Below are 18591 nucleotides of genomic sequence, written 5' to 3'. Positions count from 1 at the left end.
CTCTATTAAATCAAAAATAAAGGATTTACCCTCACTTTCAGAGAAGAGGGTTGATGTGTTATAGTCAGTGTCTCTGTTTGCAACGTGTGAGACCTGCACATACAGTGTTGCTGGTTTAGATTCCATGATTTCAGAGGAAGGCCCAGAGAATTCTCAGAAAGAGTCCAATCACCCCAGTCACACTCATAGACTGTTCTCTCTGGTGCCGAACGGCAAGCGGTACCGGAGCAACAAATCTAGGTCCAAAAGGCTCCTTAACAGCTTCTACCCCCAAGCCAATAAGACTGCTGAACAATTAATCAAATGCCCCCCCCCTTTGTTTTTACACTGCTGCTACTCGCTGTTTATTATCTATGCATAGTCACTACCCCTACCTACATGTACTAATTACCTCGACTAACCTGTACCTCCGCACATTGACTCAGTACCGGTACCCCCTGTATATATTATTTAATTTATTTTATTTTATTTAGTAAATATTTTCTTAAAACTGCATTGTTGTTTACGGGCTTGTAATTAAGCATTTCACAGTAAGGTCTACACCTGTTGTATTCGGAGCATGTGACAAATACAATTTGATTTGATTTGATATTTGTATATGATATTTGAAGTGTGTTAATGCTGTTGTGTCAATACATCTCTTCAGCAGCACAGAGGAGGCTTAACTCAGGCTATCCTGAACACTAGGCACACCATGCTGCCTGCCAACATCAGTCAGTACAGTATAATCTCGCCCCTTTGACTGCTTCGAAGGACAGGAGAAAGGAACTGTAAAATGCTGGCACATTTCAATTTCTGTGCCTGGTTCCAATTCAATTATTTTATTCATGACATGATTATTTGAACTTGTCATTTGCTGGCAGGCCTATGGAGATTAATGGAGAGGAGGTTGAAAGGCTGGCCGGGGAGATGAACAGTCAGAGGAGAGAACCAAACAGGCCTGCTGTGTCTTCAAAGACCTGCAAAGCTTTATGTTTACTAGGAACACACATGTACACTGAGTATACCAAACATTAGGAACACCTTCCTAATATTGAGTGTCGAAAGTGTTCCACAGGGATGCTGGTCCATGTTGACTCCAATGCTTCCCACTGTCCTTTGGGTGGTGGACCATACCCAGGGACAATTGTTGATCGTGAAAAACCCAGCAGCATTGCAATTCTCCCTCTGTATGGCACACATACACAATCCATGTCTCAATTATCTCAAGGCTTAAAACTCCTTCTTTAACCTGTCTCCTCTCCTTCATCTACACTGACTGAAATTTATTTAACAAGTGACATCAAGAAGGGATCATACCTTTCACCTGGTCAGTCTGTGTCATGGAAAGAGCAGGTGTCCTTAATGTTTTGTACAATCAGTGTAGAAAGACCTCTGTCCCCCTCCTCACCTATACTCCAGATATAGTTACTGCAGGGTTGGAAGGCAGCCTCACCTGCTCTCCTGGCTAGTAAAAACAACTCAAGTACCATTCCTGTTCTGATGGAACTCTGAGCGTTAGCAGACTGAACCCTTCGCGCAGTGGTGGGTGCTACATGCCACTACCGTTGTTTCAACTCCTCCTCTTCAAATCAAAGAGATCAGTCAATAATGTTGATGCCTGCATGCCTGGCGTTTGACACCTCAACAGATTGAGTAGGATATAATTCATTTTGAACCTCTGTCTCAGTGAGCCATTGTACTGTCACACCCTTATTAAACTCCTCTACCCTGATGTGTAGAAGTCTCAGCCTATAGGTTCTAAGGTATAGTGGGTGTAGCTGAGGGTATATCAGCCTGGTGGTTCCTATAGAAACTTCCTGCAGTATTATTTTCCACTGTGGAGCTCCAGCTAAACACAGAGGATTTAAGTGTCAATTAGAGGGTTGACAAGCAGTGACGGCTGGCAGGGGTCAGCTCCTCACAACTTAAAAGAGACATGGGAAGGGAGGAGATGGGAGGTGGAGGGGATTGGGGAGTACAGAAAAGTGAGAGGGGGTAGATGGTTATGCGAGGTGTGGTCAGTGCAGTGCAAGGAAAATGATTTATTCCTTTGGATTGAGGTTATGTTGCTTTAGCTTTTGTCTTGTGAGGTGAATAGTAAATCGTCAATTAAAAGAAGTGCATTTATTACCATGGTCATCCATGAAAAAAACTTGCCGACCAAGTACTAGGATCAAGATTTCAGTCAATGCTTTGGTCTCTATAGCTAGGTTTCCATCCAATTGACGACAGATTTTCATGCTAATATTCTAAATCCGCATAATGTTTGAGATCATTTTTATTTATCAAATGTCAGCCAAGCATCGATCGTTATGTCACCAGACTAAGACCCTAGATATTTATTGGAAAGGAGCATCAAGCTCATCATCAGGGGTGCATGCTTATTCTCCTCCTGTACTCCCTGTTCACCCACGACTGCGTGCCCAAGCACAACTTCAACACCATAATTAAGTTTGCTGACACACAACCTGATCACCGACAACGATGAGACAGCCTATAGGGAGGTCAGAGACCTGGCAGTGTGGTGCCAGGACAACAATCTCTCCCTCAATGTGAGAAAGACTAAGGAGCTGATCGTGGCCTATAGGAAAAGGAGGGCTGAACAGGCCCCCATTAACATCGACAGGGCTGTAGTGGAGTGGGTCCAGAGTTTCAAGTTCTTTGGTGTCCACATCACCAACAAACTATCATGGTCCAAACACACCAAGACAGTTGTGAGATGGCACGACAACACCTTTTCCCCCTCAGAAGACTGAAACGATTTGGCATGGGTCCCCAGTTCCACAGCTGCACCATCGAGAGCACCTTGACCGGTTGCATCACCGCCTGGTATGGCAACTGCTAGGCATCTGACCGTAAGGCGCTACAGAGGGTAGTGCGTACGGCCCAGTACATCGCTGGGGCCAAGCTTCCTGCCATCCAGGACCTACATATTAGGCAGTGTCAGAGGAAGGCCCAAAAATTGTGAAAGACTCCATTCACCGAATTCATAGACTGTTCTCTCTGCTACCACCCCCCCTCTCTGTTTTTACACTGCTGCTACTCGCTGTTTATTATCTATGCATAGTCACTTTACAAATGACCTCGACTAACTTGTACCCCCACATTGACTCGGTACCGGTACCCCCTGTATATAGCCTCATTATTCTTTTATAATTTTCTTGTGTTACTTTTTGATTTGATTCGATTTTTTTCTTTAGTTTATTTTGTAAATATTTTCTTAACTCTATTTCTTGAAATGTGTTGTTGGTTTTAAGGGCTTGTAAGTAAGCATTTCACGGTAAGGTCTACACCTGTTGTATTCGGCGCATGTGACAAATAGAATTAGATTTGATATTTTATTTGTGCACTTTCACCAGCCTGTGAAGTTTATCATAACTTATTTAATTTGTAGCCTAATAAACTGCATGCTTTCTTGAGTCGTAGTGGGAGTACCACACAACATCTCATCGCGTGACTCCAAGTTTACTCCTATATAATGGTTATTATATCAATATTTGCACATAAAGGCGTTTCCACCACCATTTCTCCCATAATTAGTTTTACTGACACAAAAAGATCTCACTTTGTCTATTGTATTTTGTGGGGGGACATTTGCAAAGTTTACAGACACATTTGCTGTTTCTATCAGGCCTGTCATGACATCTTTTTACCGACATGTAGGTTGGATGGAATCCTGGTTTATGTAACACAATAATTAAAACAACAACACACAACAACACACATGGGGACCTAAAATGAATTTCGATTCAAATTCCTATTTTCCCTAACCCTAACCTTAAAGGTGCACTAAGCAGAAATTGCTCCGCCATTTCCTGGTTGCTAAAATTCTAATAGTTTGCCTAATTTTAGTTTGTGATTAACAAGCAAGTATAGTGACGAGAATCATTGTACCATCTAAACTGCTGTGAAATATACTGTATGTTTCATAACTTTAAATATTTTTTGCTGTTTGAAGCTGGTGTACAAAACCGAAAGTAAATGACGCAAAAACTAAACTTAAGAATGGGCAGCATAGAAATAGCGCACATAGAACAGATCTACCGCTCCTTAGACTTGTGTTCAATGAGAATGAAAGATCTATAACATTTCTATATGAATTTGGTCGGGTCGCCCAAAAAGTTGCATATTGCAGGTTTAACCTGTAACCAAAACCCAATTCCTAACCTTAACCCAAACCCCTAAGCTTAAAATAGCCCTTGTCCTAATGTGCAAAGGGGAGCATTTTCCTTGTTTTACTATTCTTGTGGGGCCTTTTTGTGATTCTTGGTCCCCACAAGGGTAGAAGAACCAACACACACACACACACACACACACACACACACACACACACACACACACAGACTCCATTGTCGTGTATGTGCATTATATCTGCTGTCTCTTACGCACAGATGCAGGATGCAGTGGGGTGAGAAATTGTAGGCTCTGCAGGGGCTTGCACGAGGAATGGGAAATATGATTTATATCAAATCCGCTCCTTGGTTAGAGGATTTTTTTGGGGTATCTTATTTTTGCGTTGTCAGCAGAAAATATGGTGTGTGATGCTTTTTCACATCCAATAGCCTCCCACGCATCAGAGTTTAGTGGCTCCTAATGCAATACTGTTTTCAAGGCATACTCAATCAAAAGAGGTTTTAGTGTGGTAAATAACTAGCAGTGGCACATGCCATGTTGAATGAATGGATGAGCAGCCAAATGCAGGCATACCCACTGTAAATGTAATTGATCTAGCCAGGGAGCATATAAGGGATTAGGGTACTGTTCCACCTTGTTAGAAATCAATCAGTTTCCAGCAGGTGACTTCAACTCTAGTCCTAGATGGCTAGAAGGAGTCTTAGGCTAGTTTCCCCCTGGTGCTTAATTGTCTAATTTATTATATTGAGTCCACTCACCTGGATTCTCTGGCCTGAATCAATGGCTGATTTAACAGGCAAGGTTTTAAACAGGCAAACTCTGAAGCCCTGTGAGCTGGTTACAGTGTTAAATCTGCTAAATTGGCACGAAACTATTTTTAATCACATCAATGGGTTCTGCAATTACTTCTTAGTCCAGTATTTCTGCCCCGCAAAGCTACCTCGAAGACACTTTTTTTCTCCTTTCATTTTTAGAACTTAGTGTGTGTGAACCTCAGCAAAAGGAGGGCCCCAGAGGGACTGACAGTGAATGTCATTAGACACCACTGCTACCTGTATGCCACCATGCACCACACAGTGTTACACTATAGGGACACACAATCTACGACGTGGCAAGTCTCACAGGACCAGAGTGTGCAGTATGGAAGGCTCAGGTGTGTCAGACCAGCCTTTGTAGCCAATCAGCTAGCTATCACAGCTTGTTGTCTCAGAACTTGGCTCAGAAGTGTGAGCTGCATTGTGTCTCAGCATTCTAAGAGATACATTGTGGTTTCTCCTGCTGGTATGCGTAGATGTGTCAGTTGTTGAGAACTTTAGAAGCAGTACCCGTAGACAACCACCGTTTTACAAGAGTAAAGTGAGGGTCAGGGCTGTGAGTCTGCTCATATGCATTTGTGTATGTACTGTACACTATATTTATGTTTCCACAAGCATAGGCACAAGAGTGTGCTTGTTTGTTCCTTGTCCGTTTAGGTTCATGTATATAGTTCCGAGTGTGTGTGTGTGTGTATCAGTGTGCGTGTATGTGTATGTATATCTGCAGTAGACCCTGTTGTAGTGGTGTTGAGTCAGTCCATGCTCCCCACATCTTCCTGTCTAAGTGCTTCAACAGCAGCTCCTGAAGCACACTGCTCTGCTCCTATTATGATAGTACATTTTATACAGATCCTAATTTAACCATAAATCATATCAGTGTCTGCTCTGCACAGAGAGGAGAGGAGCTCTACAGCTGCAGGCTGCTCCCTGTCTCTACAGCACAGCCTACAAGAGCTAACCCCCTGTTAATACTATGCATACTAGACACTTTGGAAGTTTGACAATGTAGTCACAGAGCTATACATGCACTGGGCCAATGATCATTCATTCTGTTTATCCAATTTCTATTTTCATTGTGGCTGCTATCAGATTTTCCTCGATTGGCAATGTATCATACATCATCTACACTAAGCCTGAATGTTAGAACATTCTTAATGCTTACATTGAGCCAGAGTACTGCATACAGTATTACATTAGTCCTAAACTGTCTGTGTAGCTAGGCATAATTCCAACTGAGTAAATCCCTTGTCTTACTGTTTTCAAAAACTTACAATGCAAATACGGTATAGCTGAATCACAAAAATATATTTATGCTTTTTTGTTTTTGGTATGACTGTGTGAGAGGAGGCATTTCATCTTGTGTCGGTGTGTGTGAACAAGTATCTGGTTATGGAAGTGTGGGATGTGTTTGGGTATGTTTGATAGCGTGTTTATGTTATGCTGTAGTACAGATACCACTAGGGCTGTGAGAGAGGGCAGTGTATCCTAATAAAATACCAAATACCAAAACATCTCATTGTACGGAAAATACTAACTTTGCTGTCAAGGGAATAGTATCATGAAACAATATTTACTGAGAGCTATCTTACATTGTCTCTGTGTCAGCTTCTTTAATTGGGTCAGTTACATCTGATTAAAGATGAAAAAATACAATACATCTCTTTGTCAAACTTCTCTATTTGGCTTTGTTCAAAAGAGGGAGGGAGAGATGGAGGAGGGGGAGAGCTCCATTTGGGAATTTGCGCTGGGATGCACAGAGAGAGCTACCGCTCGTAGAGCATATGCCCCAAAGATGAAAAGCTAACAAGCTGCACTGCCTCCCAACACAGAATCCTCATTGTATTTTCCCTGTTAATTCCATTATTTTGATCTCTCTGTGTTTCTCTGAAAATAGGACAGACAGTGGAATTGAAGTGGCATGTCTCTACTGCTGCAGTAGTTAGTTAGTGGTGCACTTCACTGGGTTCCGTGCCTCCTACAGAACAGCAGTATGGAGAAGGACGAGGATGGTCTAGTTTTTCTTGCCAGTGTCAGGGATATCACAGTGGTCCTTAAGGGTCTGTCTATACTTTGTGTGAAAGTCAAGTTTTAATGGGATATTTCTAAGGCTCTATGCAATGTGTTGTTTTTGTCCTGATGATTCGTCACTATGGGTGGAACTGTTTGTTGTTGGTTTTGGCAAAGTTTCTGAGAGAGTGAAAGTAGTTGCCTATGTACTTTGAGAACAGACTGTTATATCTGGAGTAATACCTGTCAAACTTCTGTCAGGAGCTGGATGAGTCAGAGATCATTTATTTGACATGTGTATCTTAAAGCATAATTGAGAAATACTTAATTAAAGTTAGACGATTTGTGATATTTTGGCTTACCCAGGCCTCATTTAAGACTCCATAATGTTTCACAAATATTCCAACAATAAATTATTTCTCTATTATGATTTAAGATACACATGTAAAATACACTACATGGCAAAAAGTATGTGGACACCTGATCGTCGAACATCTCATTCCAAAATCATGGCATTAACATGGAGTTGGTCTCCCCTTTTGCTGCTATAACAGCCTCCACTCTTCTGGGAAGGCTTTCCACTATATATTGGAACATTGCTGCAGGGACTTGCTTCCATTCATCCACAAGAGCATTAGTGAGGTCGGTCACTGATGTTGGATGATTAGGCCTGGCAGTCGGTGTTCCAATTCATCCCAAAGGTGTTCAATGGGGTTCAGGTCAGGGCTCTGTGCACTCCAGTCAAGTTTTTCCACACGGATCTCGACAAACCATTTCTATATGGACCTTGCTTTGTTCATGGAGGCATTGTCATGCTGAAACAGGAAGGGCCTTCCCCAAACTGTTGCCACAAAGTTGGAAGCACAGCATTGTCTAGAATGTCATTGAACGCTGTGGCGTTAAAATTTCCCTTCACTGGCACTAAGGGGCCTAACCTGAACCATGAAAAACAGCCCCAGACCATTATTCCTCATCCACCAAACTTTACAGTTGGCACTATGCATTCGGGCAGGTAGTGTTCTTCTGGCATCCACCAAACCCAGATTTGGGTCAGATGGTGAAGCGTGATTCATTACTCCAGAGAACGCGTTTCCACTGCTCCAGAGTCCAATGGCGGCGAGCTTACACCAATCCAGCCGACGCTTGGCATTGCGCATGGTGATCTTAGGCTTGTGTGCGGCTGCTCTGCCATGGAAACCCATTTCAGGAAGCTCCCGACAAACAGTTATTGTGCTGACGTGGCTTCCAGAGGCAGGTTGGAACTCTGTAGTGAGTTGTGCAACCGAGGACAGATGATTTTTTACACGCTATGCACTTCAGTACTAAGCAGTCCCGTTCTGTGAGCTTGAATGTCCTAACACTTGGCGGCTGAGCCGTTGTTGCTCCTAGACATTTCCACTTCACAATAACAGCACTTACAGTTGACCAGGGCAGCTCTAGCGGGGCAGAAATTTTACAAACTGACTTGTTGGAAAGGTGGCATCCTATGACGGTGCCACGTTGAAAATCACTGAGCTCTTCAGTACAGGCCATTCTCCTGCCAATGTTTGTCTATGGAGATTGCATGGCGGTGTGCTAGATTTTATACACCTGTCAGCAACGGGTGTGGCTGAAATAGCCGAATCCACACATTTTAAGGGTTGTCCACATACCTTTGTGTTGTGTATATGTCAACAGCCCTTCCTCCAAATGACCCTTCTATGGAATCATGTACTTAGACTCACTCATATAATGGCTTAAGAGTATTTTGTCCTCATTATGCCCTCTCTGCCCCAGGTTACCTTGACCTCATTGCTCTGAAACAGCGTTCTATCCATTTCCTCTGCATTCTCTCGATCAGACCACTCAGAATGAGTAACTATAAACACACTCCCCAGTCCCATCATTTTTTGACATACACATGCAATTTCAACTGATCATTTTATCCCCAAGGTTTCGGGTCAGCATATATACAGACGCTAACAGTCATGATTTAAACATTGACTTGCTGTAAACATTCAAACTGTATCTGCCTAATGTTGCTCTTGAGTGTGCAATATGTTTATATTCAATGCTGTTTTGTCCTCTGCAACTATCACATTATGTGACTCACTGTCACTCCCCTCTGGCTAACCCAAGGTCACTGATTTTATTAGGTGAGGACACCAGTGTTGACCCCTTTTCCACCAGAGAGTGGTGTTTAGACATAAACAGAACAGTCCAGGAAGATGTCAGATTCGCCCGAGAGCTCAGGCCCATGTTCAGCCCTGTCACTCTCCTGTCTGACTCACTGACTTACAGGTTTGACTCACAGGTTTGTGTGTTGTGCATCATTGTGAGAAGACTGACAGTGTTGTCCTCTTTCTCCTCTCTCCCCTGCTCTCCTCTCTCTTTCTTTCTCCTCCCTTTGTTTTATTTGATCATGGCAGCTTGCAAGTGCAACGGACATGCCAATCTATGTCAGGTGTCGACAGGGAAATGTTACTGTCAAACCAAGGGGATCAAGGGAGACCAGTGCCAGCTGTAAGTATGATGTATTTTGTCTTAGCACACTTCCTTATCAACCCTTTTGCATCATTCCACCACAACAGCAATACATAGGATGATTTTAGCTCCTACCATGTTAACGGTATATCCCACTACTACTGTTTGACCTGGTCGTCTCTAGCTGTGGATGAGATGTGGGGCTGTACTCGCTCTGAACCTTTGAGTCTCAGTGTCAGCAATTTGGCTCTCTGTTAATTTGCGTTTAGGGCCTTCAAGCCCAGGCTTTAGTACCAGTAATGGGGGTTGGCACAGGGGCCACAGCACCCACTGTGTTTTTGCCATCTGAGTGCCAGGCCGGCCTTCTGCAGCACTATAATACCCCAAAGTGCCTTCACTGGCGCGGTAAAGGCAGGGTGAAAAATGCTGCATCAATAAATCTGGGAGTAGAGGAGTGGAGGAGTGCACTGCTACCACTGGCACTGTGGTGTTCTAATGAGGTCTACTCAACTCTGGAAGGTGCCTGTGTGCGTGCGTGTGTGCGCACGTGCGCGTGTGTGAGTTTGCATGCACGTGTCTTTGAGGGATTGAGAGATTGATGAAGAAAGTAAGTCTGCATGCATATATTGTGTAGAATAGTCTCTCTGTGAATGTGAAATCATGTTTGCATGTGTATTTTATAGCAGTGCTTTGAATACGAGTGAAAAGGTTTTGTTTTGCAAATGGGACATCTCTCATCATTACCATCTGACCTTTGCTCCCTTTACAGGACTGACATGCTGTGCAGTCTCCTGCGTTGCTCACACGTGCATGCACACTCTCTATTAACCCTCTAGAGTCTAGAGTCGAAGCCCTGTCTAAGCCGGTGGAGGGGAGGGTTGGTTCTAAGCTAACATATGGCATTGTTTTAAGATGGTCATACCAACAATCGTTTAGCTATTTGATTTAGAATTTTAAGTCCCCTTAAGGTATAAAAATATATAATATATACAAAAATGATTGGATGAAACACTGAATTTGGCATTACTGCTATTAGCCAATAGAAATGCATTGAATAACAGATTCACTACATGAAACAACAGATAGTCCCCCCCAAAATCTAAAGGAACTTTGTTTTGCAGTGTCTGTCCTATATCTGAGAGAGATAAGAAAGATCAGGAGACATTTTTTGAAATGTCTTTTTACATGTAGTTGAATGCCTAAAATAAGGGGATAAATATCTCCATATATACTTCCATTCATTTTTTAAAACTGGTACTGGGGACCTTCAGATGAGTCTTGTGAGGCTTGAGAGCGTCCAATGGCAAAACGGAGAACACCATTGTGTTCATGAGAGTCTCAGATTTCCACAGAGTGGTCATAATATACTGAACAAAAGTATAAATGCAACATGTAAGGTGTTCGTTTCATGAGCTGAAATAAAAGATCCCAGAAATGTTCCATACACACAAAATAACACATTTCTCTCAAATTTGGTGCACATATTTTTTTTACATCCCTGTTAGTGAGCATTTCTCATTTGCCAAGATAATCCATCCACCTGACAGTTGTGGCATATCAATGAACTGATTTAACAGCATGATCATTACACATGTGCACCTTGTGCTGGGGACAATAACTGGCCACTCGAAAATGTGCAGTTTTGTCACACAACACAATGCCACAGATGTCTCAAGTTGAGGGAGCATGCAATTGGCATGCTGACTGAAGGAATGTCCACCAGAGCTGTTGCCAGATAATTGAATGTGAATTTCTCTACCATAAGCTGTCTCCAACGTCGTTTTAGAGAATTTGGCATTACGTTCAACCGGCCTCACAACCACAGACCACATGTAACCACGCCAGTCCAGGACCTCCGCATTCAGCTTCTTCACCTACGGGATGGTTTGAGACGAGCCACCAGGACAGCTGGTGAAACTGTGGTTTTGCACAACCGAAGAATTTCTGCACAAGCTGTCAGAAATCGTCTCAGGGAAGCTCATCTGCATGCTCATCATCTTCACCAGGGTCTTGACCTGACTGCAGGTGTAAAGCTCACCACCATTTGACTCTGGAGCAGTGGAAACGCATTCTCTGGATTGATGAATCTGGGTTTGATGGATGCCAGGAGAACGCTACCTGCCAAAATGCATAGTGCCAACTGTAAGGTTTGTTGAAGCAGTAATAATGGTCTGGAGCTGTTTTTCATGGTTCGGGCTAGAACGCATAGTTCCAGTGAAGGGAAATCTTAATGCTACAGCACACAATGACAGTCTGGACGATTCTGTGCTTCTAACTTTGTGGCAACAGTTTGGGGAAGGCCCTTTCCTATTTCAGCATAACAATGCCTCCGTCCACAAAGCGAAGTACATACAGAAATGGTTTGTCGAGATCGTTGTGGAAGAACTTGACTGGCCTGCACAGAGCCCTGACCTCAACCCGATCGAACACCTTTGGGATGAATTGGAACTCCGACTGCAAACCAGGCCTAATCTCCCACATTAGTGCCCAACCTCACTAATGCTCTTGTCCCCACAGCAATGTTCCAACATCTATTGAAAAGCTTTCCAAGTCCTAGTTTTTCCACCCTTTTCAATCTAAACCAAATTGGTTGTTTACAGTAGATTCATGACTCCTCAAAAAATATGTTAACCTGTACAGTATCAAACTAGGCTACAGAAAAAGAGATTCAACGTGATAGTGATTAAACCATGCACAGAACAAATGTTGTTGTTTTTAATCCGCAAAACTCTGAATGTTGGTGAATGGTGAACGTGGACGGTCAGCAACTTGGAAAAATACTTCCTATTTTTCAGTCATCCTTCACTTAGATACTTGAAGTGTCGTGAGTGAGAGCAGTTGGCTTCCCGCATTGATATATCATTTTCTCTCCGCTGCCGGCACTGTGCGTGATTGCTTGATGTCAATTTCCAATCAAATGCTTTTACCGTCAAAACTCTGTTTGTTTTTCTGAGAGTTTTCTCAAAATCGCTGTGTGTAATGGAAGGCATTTATTTATTTGCCATTTTGATTATGAACGAGCGATTTCCCCTGGGCTGGCGGTAAGCGCCCCCATCCCCCTGCTTCAGCAGGTGTGCACGCTCTGGCGGGCTGCAATAAAGGAACCATTAGCAAGAGCAGGATGCCTGTGTCTGTGCGTGGGTGGTTTTGTTTTGTGCGCTTGTGGCGTGCATGTATATGAGTTTGTTTTTGTGACCAACTGTTGTTAAGTTATATAGTTATATATATTTGTTAAATATTTGTAGATATAATAAGTATAGTGAATGTATATGTATGTGTTCGTCAGCCATATCAGTGTGCCTGTGTGTGTTTTTACTTGTTTGTGTGTACATTGTGTGTGTGTGTGTGTACAGTGTGTGTGTGTGTGTGTGTGTGTGTGTGTGTGTGTGTTGTGTGTGTGGTGTGTGTTGTGTGTGTGTTGTGTGTGTGTGTGTGTGTGTGTGTTGTGTGTGTCAAGGTTTTCGCCGGACAAGTGACGGGAAGATAAAAATGTATCGGACATTTGAGAAATTTACCGGTCATCCATATGCGTTGGGTGCGTAACCCACTAGGGCACGGGTCAGGACCTATGGCTCCGAGCCAGGTGTGGCTCTTTTGATGATTGCATCTGGCTCGCAGATAAAACAAAATATTCTCACTTGTTTTAATCCATCCATCGATTTTTCACTGCTCATGTCCTGTTCAGGGCTGCAGGAGCAATTGTCCATTATTTTTAATTAAATGATACTGGCCTACGTTGGCCGTTGCTAGGTAAAACAGGTAAACGCCTCCTTTTGAATCAGTCTGCTCGGTCATTAGCTCAAAGCTAACCCTTCGACGAGAAGATGGCGAAAAGAAAAAAAGATGACGAGTATCGTACATTTCAGGACGAATGGACCGAAGAATTCGCCTTTGTGGAGAGAGCAGGTTCTGCGGGTGTGTCTAATTTGCAATGACAAAATTACATCGTGAAACGGTCGAATGTTAAAGCGGCACTTCGACACGCGCCATGCTACCTTTGCATCAAAATACCCTGCGGGAGACAGCAGAAAGAAAGCGTGCCAAGAGCTACTGAGCAGGGTGCAAGCTAGCCAGCAGCAACTCCGCGTATGGACCCGGCAAGGTGACTATAATTCCGCTAGCTTTGCTGGACTTTAGCAATAGTGAGGAACGGAAAACCATTCACAGATGGCGAGTAATGCTAAAACGTTCATGCTGGATGTAGCCAATGAACTTTTTGATGATTTTCCGAACAAAGACAAGATAATTAAACGGATACAAGACATGCCTCTGTCGGCAAGAACTGTTCATGATCGTACCATCGTGATGGCAAACAAAGTGGAGGAAACGCAAGTGAAGGACATAAATGCAGCGCCGTTCTTTTCCCTGGCTTTGGATGAGTCAACAGACGTGAGCCATTTGTCGCAGTTCAGGGTGATTGCAAGATATGCTGTTGGTGACACACTGCGCGAAGAAAGTCTTGCAGTTCTCCATTAAAAGGGTCCAAAGAGGTGAGGATTTATTTAAGTCTTTCATGGAGTTTGCTCAAGAAAAAAATCTACCTATCGATAAACTTCTCTTCAGTGTGTACTGATGGTGCTCCGTGTATGGTGGGGAATAAAAAAGGATTTGTGGCGCTTCTCGTGAACATGAAAATAGACCCATCCTAAGTTTCCATTGCATTCTACACCAGGAGGCACTTTGTGCTCAGATGTGTGACAGGCAGTTTGGGGAAGTGATGTCGCTGGTCATTCGTGTGATCAACTTTATTGTTGCTCGAGCCTTAAATGATCGCCAGTTTAAAACACTGCTGGATGAAGTTGGAAATAACATATCCTGGTCTGCTTTTTGCACAGCAATGTGCGTTGGTTGTCAAGAGGGAAGGTGCTTTAGCCGTTTTGCGGCTTGCCTGAAAGAAATCCGGACTTTCCTTGAAAGGAAAGGCATCGAGCATCCTGAGCTAGCCGAAACTGAGTGGCTCCTCAAGTTTTACTATCTCGTAGATATGACTGAACATCTGAACCAGGCTCACGTGAAAATGCAAGGCATTGGAAATACAGTGTTATCCCTTCAACAAGCTGTGTTTGCTTTTGAAAACAAGCTAGAACTTTTCATCATGGATCTTGAAACAGGTCGTTTACTACATTTTGAAAAACTGAGCCAATTTAAAGATGCATGCACAGCAAGTGAGCCTATTCAAAACTTTGATCTCCACCAGCTAGCTCGCTGCACATCCAGTCTCCTACAGTCCTTCAAAGCACGCTTTGGAGAATTTCGTGAGCACACTCGTCTTTTTAAGTTCATCACCCTTCCAAACGAGTGTTCACTGAACACCGCCGACCTGAGTTACATTCCTGGTGTCTCCGTCAGAGATTTTGAAGCAGAAGTGGCTGACCTGAAGGCCTCAGACATGTGGGTGAATAAGTTCAAGTCACTGAATGAAGATTTGGAAAGAATCACACGACAGAAAGCGGAGTTGGCGAGCAAGCACATGTGGACAGAAATGAAAAAACTTCAACCCGAAGACCAGCTGATTCTCAAAACTTGGAACGCGCTTCCTGTCACATACCACACACTGCAGCGTGTGATTATTGCTGTATTGACCATGTTTGGATCTACGTATGCATGTGAGCAGTCATTCTCACATCTTAAAAACATCAAGTCCAACCTACGATCACGTTTAACGGATGAAAGCCTCAACGCTTGCATGAAGCTTAACCTCACCAAGTACCAACCAGACTACAAAGACATCAGCAAATCCATGCAGCACCAGAAGTCGCATTAATGGTGAGTATTATAACAACATTATTTAAGAATAAATTCAGAGGCTTATTATACTGACATTTAGTTGAATTCACTTTTAAAATATATTATATGGCTCTCACTGAAATAAATTTCCAAATTTTTTGCTTTCATGGCTCTCTTAGTCAAAAAGGTTCCCGACCCCTGCACTAGGGTGTCCACCCACACAGTCAACGCCATCAATAAACAAAGGATATTGGCCAAATGAGCCACATTTACATGTGCTTAGAATCATCCTTTGACAAATTACAAAACACTATTCCTTGTGTTTTGATTTGTAGCATATGTGAAACTTCATAGCCTATTGTTTTATTGGTTTTTACTTTCCATAAACAATAAATGTCCAACTCCCGGTTCAGCGGTCTGAGATTTGAGCACTAAATGCATCAGGGCATTGCATGCATAGGCTTAGGCGTCCACTGTATGATATAAACATAGAAATATACACTACCGTTCAAAAGTTTGGGGTCACTTAGAAATGTCCTTGTTTTTGAAAGAAAAGCTATTTTTTTGTCCATTTAAAATAACATCATAACATTGATCAGAAATACAGTGTAGACATTGTTAATGTTGTAAATGACTATTGTAGTTGAAATGGCAGATTTTTTATGGATATCTACATAGGCGTACAGAGGGCCATTATCAGCAACCATCACTTCTGTGTTCTAATGGCACATTGTGTTAGCTAATCCAAGTTTATCATTTAAAAGGCTAATTGATCATTAGAAAACCCTTTTGCAATTATGTTAGCACAGCTGAAAACTGTTGTTCTGTTTAAAGAGGCAATAAAACTGGCCTTCTTTAGACTAGTTGAGTATCAACATTTGTGGGTTTGATTACAGGTTCAAAATGGGCAAAAACAAAGTACTTTCTTCTGAAACTCGTCAGTCTATTCTTGTTCTGAGAAACGAAGGCTATTCCATGTGAGAAATTGCCTAGAAACTGAAGATCTTGTACAACGCTGTGTACTACTCCCTTCACAGAATATCACAAACTGGCCCTAACCAGAATAGAAAGAGGAGTGGGAGGCCCCAGTGCACAACTGAGCAAGAGGACAAGTACATTAGAGTGTCTAGTTTGAGAAACGGACGCCTCACAAGTCCTCAACTGGCAGCTTCATTAAATATTACCCGCAAACACCAGTCTCAACGCCAACAGCGAAGAGGCGACTCCAGGATGCTGGCCATTTCCAGCTACAGTCCTTGGTAGCGGGCCGCGTCGGTGGGACTGTATTATCCTCAAAGTGTTTAGGTGTTTAGTTGTCTGGAAGCAAGACGTTTGTGTCTGTGACATGGCTGGTTTTCTTTTTGTAGTCTGTAATTGCCTGTAGACCCTGTGTTAAAGGAATTTAATTCCTATATGTTAGCAACCAATTCAATTAAAACACTCTGCCCATACATAAGAATTTGTAAGATACTTATTAGCATAAAATGGACAGAAACCAGTCTCAAAATCAATCAATCAATAGCGTTTATTCTCGAGAGTACTGATCATAGTACAATTTACATCAGGTTATATAATAAAAATGACACCATAGGTTTTAAAATGTCCTTCCTCCTCTCGGATACAATGGCAGTACAGTTAGCGTTCTTATTTTGTCTGCCATCTGTTAAACAATCTGCAACCAGCCCAAGGTCTCACCCCTCCCTGGGTAGAGACAGAATTTCCTGTAAGGAACACATCATTCCAGCCTGTCTGAAGATAACTGCATTCTTTCTAACAAGGAACACATTATATTCAACATTATGATTATAATAAGATTCATTCATCCATACAGTAACATAGTAGTATTCTGTTTAGTTATTATGCTAAGTCAAATGTATACATATTTTAGTCATTATTCATAAAAATCCTGTAACACCCTGCCACATACGTCTTGTGTCTGAGCCTTTGAATTGCACCTCCACCTTGTCCCTGTACCGGCATTTCGCTTGTTTGATTGCCTTGCGGATGGAATAACTACACTGTGTATATTCAACCATATTTCCAGAGATCTTTCCATGGTTGAATGCGGTGGTTCGCGCTTTCAGTTTTGTGCGAATGCCACCATATATCCACGGTTTCTGGTTAGGGTAGGTTTTAATAGTCACAGTGGGCACAACATCTCCAATGCACTTCCTTATAAACTCACTCACAGAGTCAGCGTATAAATCAATGTTATTCTCTGAGGCTTCCTGGAACATTTCCCAGTCCGCGTGATCAAAACAATCTTGAAGCGTGGATTCCGATTGGTCAGACCAGCGTTGAATGGTTCTAGTCACAGGTACATCCTGTTTGAGTTTCTGCCTGTAGGACGGTAGGAACAAAATGGAGTCGTGGTCGGATTTGCCGAAGGGAGGGTGGGGGAGGGCCTTGTATGCATCGCAGAAGTTAGAGTAGCAGTGGTCCAGTGTATTACTCGCACGAGTGCTGCAGTCAATGTGCTGATAGAATTTAGGTAGCCTTGTTCTTAAATTAGCTTTGTTAAAATCCCCAGCTACAATAAATTCAGCCTCAGGATATATAGTTTCCAGTTTACATAAAGTCCAGTGATCTTCCTTGAGGGCCATCAAGGTATCTGCTTGGGGGGTATACGCTGCTGTGACTATAATCGAAGAGAATTCTCTTGGGAGATAATTTGGTTGGCATTTGATTGTAAGAAATTCTAGGTCTAGTGGACAGAAGGACTTGAGTTCCTGTATGTTGTTATGATTACACCATGAGTAGTTAATTATGAAGCATACACCCCCGCCCTTCTTGTTACCAGAAATATGTTTGTGTCTGTTGGCTCGACGCATGAAGAAACACAGTGGCTGTACCGACTCCGACAACATATCCCGAGAGAGCCATGTTTTCGTGAAATAGAGAATGTTACAATCTCTGATGTCTCTCTGGAAGGCAACCCTTGCCCTAATTTCGTCCACCTTGTTGTCTAGAGACTGGACATTGGAGAGTAATATACTCGGAAGCATTGGGTGGTGTGCACGCCTACGAATTCTGACCAGGATGCCGCTCGGTCTACCTCTACCGCAGCGACGTTGTTTTGGGGTCGGCCTCTAGGATTAGATCCAATGTCCTGGGTGGTGGAGCAAACAAAGGCTCCGCTTTGGGAAAATTGGATTCCTGGTCGTAATGTTGGTAAGATGACATCGCTCTTATATCCAATAGTTCTTACCATCTGTATGTAATAACACTTAAGATTTTCTGGGCTAACAATGTAAGAAATAATACATAAAAAAAAACAAAATACTGCATATTTTCCTAAGGACTCGAAGCGAGGCGACCATCTCTGTCGGCGCCATCTTGCAATGGTCTTTTGCCACTCTGTATCTCAAATCCATATTAAATATCTTTTTTAAAATGTATATTTGCTATTGAGCTCAAAATTGAGAGTTGAGAAAAAAAAGCTGAATGCTGAGAACATCCTTTC

General features: G+C 42.7%; 1 protein-coding gene across 1 annotated transcript in view; it reads left to right on the top strand.

Annotated features, from left to right (window-relative positions):
- The window catches only part of LOC111977709 (attractin-like protein 1), a 341451-nt gene that overhangs the window by 134257 nt on the left and 188603 nt on the right, over window positions 1–18591 (top strand). The window contains 1 exon segment of the mRNA XM_070448549.1: window positions 9347–9440. Within this exon segment, the coding sequence (XP_070304650.1) occupies window positions 9347–9440 (94 nt within the window).

Source organism: Salvelinus sp. IW2-2015, linkage group LG18 (genome assembly GCF_002910315.2).
Source record: "Salvelinus sp. IW2-2015 linkage group LG18, ASM291031v2, whole genome shotgun sequence".
Classification (NCBI taxonomy): Eukaryota; Metazoa; Chordata; class Actinopteri; order Salmoniformes; family Salmonidae; genus Salvelinus; species Salvelinus sp. IW2-2015.
The sequence above is the reverse complement of the archived record's forward strand: the minus strand, read 5'-3'. Positions and strand labels throughout refer to the sequence as shown.